The sequence below is a fragment of the Apium graveolens genome, chromosome 1 (genome assembly GCF_009905375.1).
Source record: "Apium graveolens cultivar Ventura chromosome 1, ASM990537v1, whole genome shotgun sequence".
In the NCBI taxonomy this organism is placed as follows: Eukaryota; Viridiplantae; Streptophyta; class Magnoliopsida; order Apiales; family Apiaceae; genus Apium; species Apium graveolens.
The window spans coordinates 180,946,977-180,949,352 of record NC_133647.1 but is presented as its reverse complement, the minus strand read 5'-3'; the positions used below and the strand labels follow the sequence as shown (position 1 = coordinate 180,949,352).

Here is a 2,376-nt window from a genome sequence, read left to right as displayed (position 1 = left end):
CAGAAAAACAAGAGGCTATTAATACAGAAATCGACAGGCTTTTGGCAGCAGGCTTTATTAAAGAGGTTCAATTCCCTAAGTGGATAACCAACACCGTCCTTGTCAAGAAGAGCAATGGCAAATGGCGAATGTGCATTGACTATTCTGACGTCAATAGGGCTTGTACAAAGGATTTTTACCCATTGCCAAACATTGATCAGCTTATTGACTCAATAGCAGGCCACGAGATGCTATCGTTCATGGACGCCTTCGCAGGCTATAACCAAATCAAACTAGCTGAAGAGAATCAAGACCACACAGCTTTCGTAACTCATAGAGGCATTTTTGGTTACACGGTTTTACCCTTTGGACTACTCAATATAGGGGCAACATTTCAGAAAGCAATGGACACCATTTTCACACCCCAGTTAGAGCATAATGTTCAGATATACGTCGACGATATGATCGTCAAGTCTATAAAGACTTCGGACCATATCAATGACCTTGTGGAAACTTTCACAAGGATCAGAGATCATAAGATGCGCCTCAACCCAGCTAAGTGCTCCTTTGGCCTCACAGGAGGAAAATTTTCGGGGTACCTGTTAACTAAACGAGGAATCGAGGCAGACCCAACTCAGGAGCTTCCAACGCCAAGAAGTTTGAAAGATATCCAAAGCCTCACGGGTTCCATAGCGGCGTTACGTCGTTTCATCCCACAATCTTCCAAAAGATGCCTGCCTATGTTTGAAATCATCAAAAACGCATCAAAATTGAGTAAGTTTATCTAGAATAATGAATGTGGCAAAAGCATCCAAGGAATCAAGACCTTCCTGGCATCACCTCCAATCTTAACAAAAGCTACTCCTTGCGAGCGGTTAAAAATCTACCTCTCATCCTCGGACTCTACAGTAGCCTCCGTCCTTATCAAGAAAGTCACCTCGGAGCAACGTCCAGTCTATTATATAAGTCACATGCTTAAGAACGCCAAGATTAGGTACTTCAAAGTTAAGAAATTAATTTTCGCCCTGGTAATCTCAAGCAGAAAACTTCGACATTATTTCCAAGGACGAATGATCAGTGTATTGACTAACCAACCCCTTCGCAAAATTTTGCATCGACCGGACATGTCAGGAAGACTAGCCGCGTGGACCATTGAGGTCAGTCAATTCAACCTCGAGTTCATCCCGAGGACATCAACCAGGTCACAGGCTCTCTCGGATTTCGTAGTTGAATGCAACTTCGCAGAACCCGAGGATGGCGAAATGAGTATCAAAGAAGGGAAAAAGCCTTGGTCTCTTTTCATGGATGGATCATCCATAGTCAGCTCGGGAGTAGCAGGAATCATTTTGATAAGCCCGGAAGGCTTCAAAGTTCAACAAGCCATCAACTTTTCATTTAATATCACCAATAACAAAGCGGAATACGAGGCTCTCATAGTAGGCCTCCAATTAGCCCAACACCTCGAAGTGCAGATCATTGACATTTTTGGTGACTCTCAGCTCATCATCAAGCAAATCCTCGGAGAATACAAAACCATCAATGAGAGAATGGCATCATGCGCAACTGTGGTGAAGGACCTGTTAAGCTCATTCTTCTCGTGGACCCTAAGTCGCATCGACAGATCTATAAATCATTGGGCAGACGCCTTGTCAAGACTCGCAACATCGGACACCTCACCTCATCAAACTCCAGTATATGTCAAAGTCCTAACAAACTCATCAATCTCACCAATTTCAACAGATGTAAACTGTATCTCACCCTCACAGGACTGGCGAACCCCAATAATTCAATATATTGAGGGCTGCTTACCAGAAATGACAGAAAGTGACAAAAGAAAAATGGCGTACAAGGCAAGAAATTACTGCCTCGAGAATAATCAGCTTTTCAGAAGATCCTTAACGGTGCCGTTACTCAAGTGTATAGGAGAAGATGAGGCAACACTAGCCATGATTGAAGTCCACGCAGGAATATGCGGAGAACACCTAGGGGAAAGAATCTAGCCTTAAAAATCCTGCAATACGGCTTCTACTGGCCATCTATGAGGCAAGATTGTGAAGATTTTGTAAGGAAGTGCAAGCCCTATCAACTCTTCAACTTCGTGGCACAAAGACCTCCCACCAAGCTCTCATCAATCACATTGCCATGTCCTTTCTACATGTGGGCTATGGACCTCGTAGGCCCATTACCAAAGAGCATTGGCCAGAAGAAATTTATAATAGTGGTCATCGACTACCACACTAAGTGGGTGGAAGCCAAACCACTTGCTCGCATCAGAGAAATCGATGTTATCAATTTCTTCATGGAAGACATCGTCTTCAGGTTCGGGGTTCCTCGCATCGTCGTCACCGACAATGGTACGCAGTTCGTAGGCAGTGAAATTGAAAAAACTTTTGAGCA

General features: G+C 43.9%; 1 protein-coding gene across 1 annotated transcript; it reads left to right on the top strand.

Annotated features, from left to right (window-relative positions):
* The first annotated feature begins 1,103 nt into the window (after positions 1-1,103).
* LOC141712576 (uncharacterized) lies at positions 1,104-1,979 on the top strand. The gene has a single exon (XM_074515569.1). The coding sequence runs from the start codon at positions 1,104-1,106 to the stop codon at positions 1,977-1,979; it is 876 nt and encodes a 291-aa protein (XP_074371670.1).
* Positions 1,980-2,376: the final 397 nt, after the last annotated feature.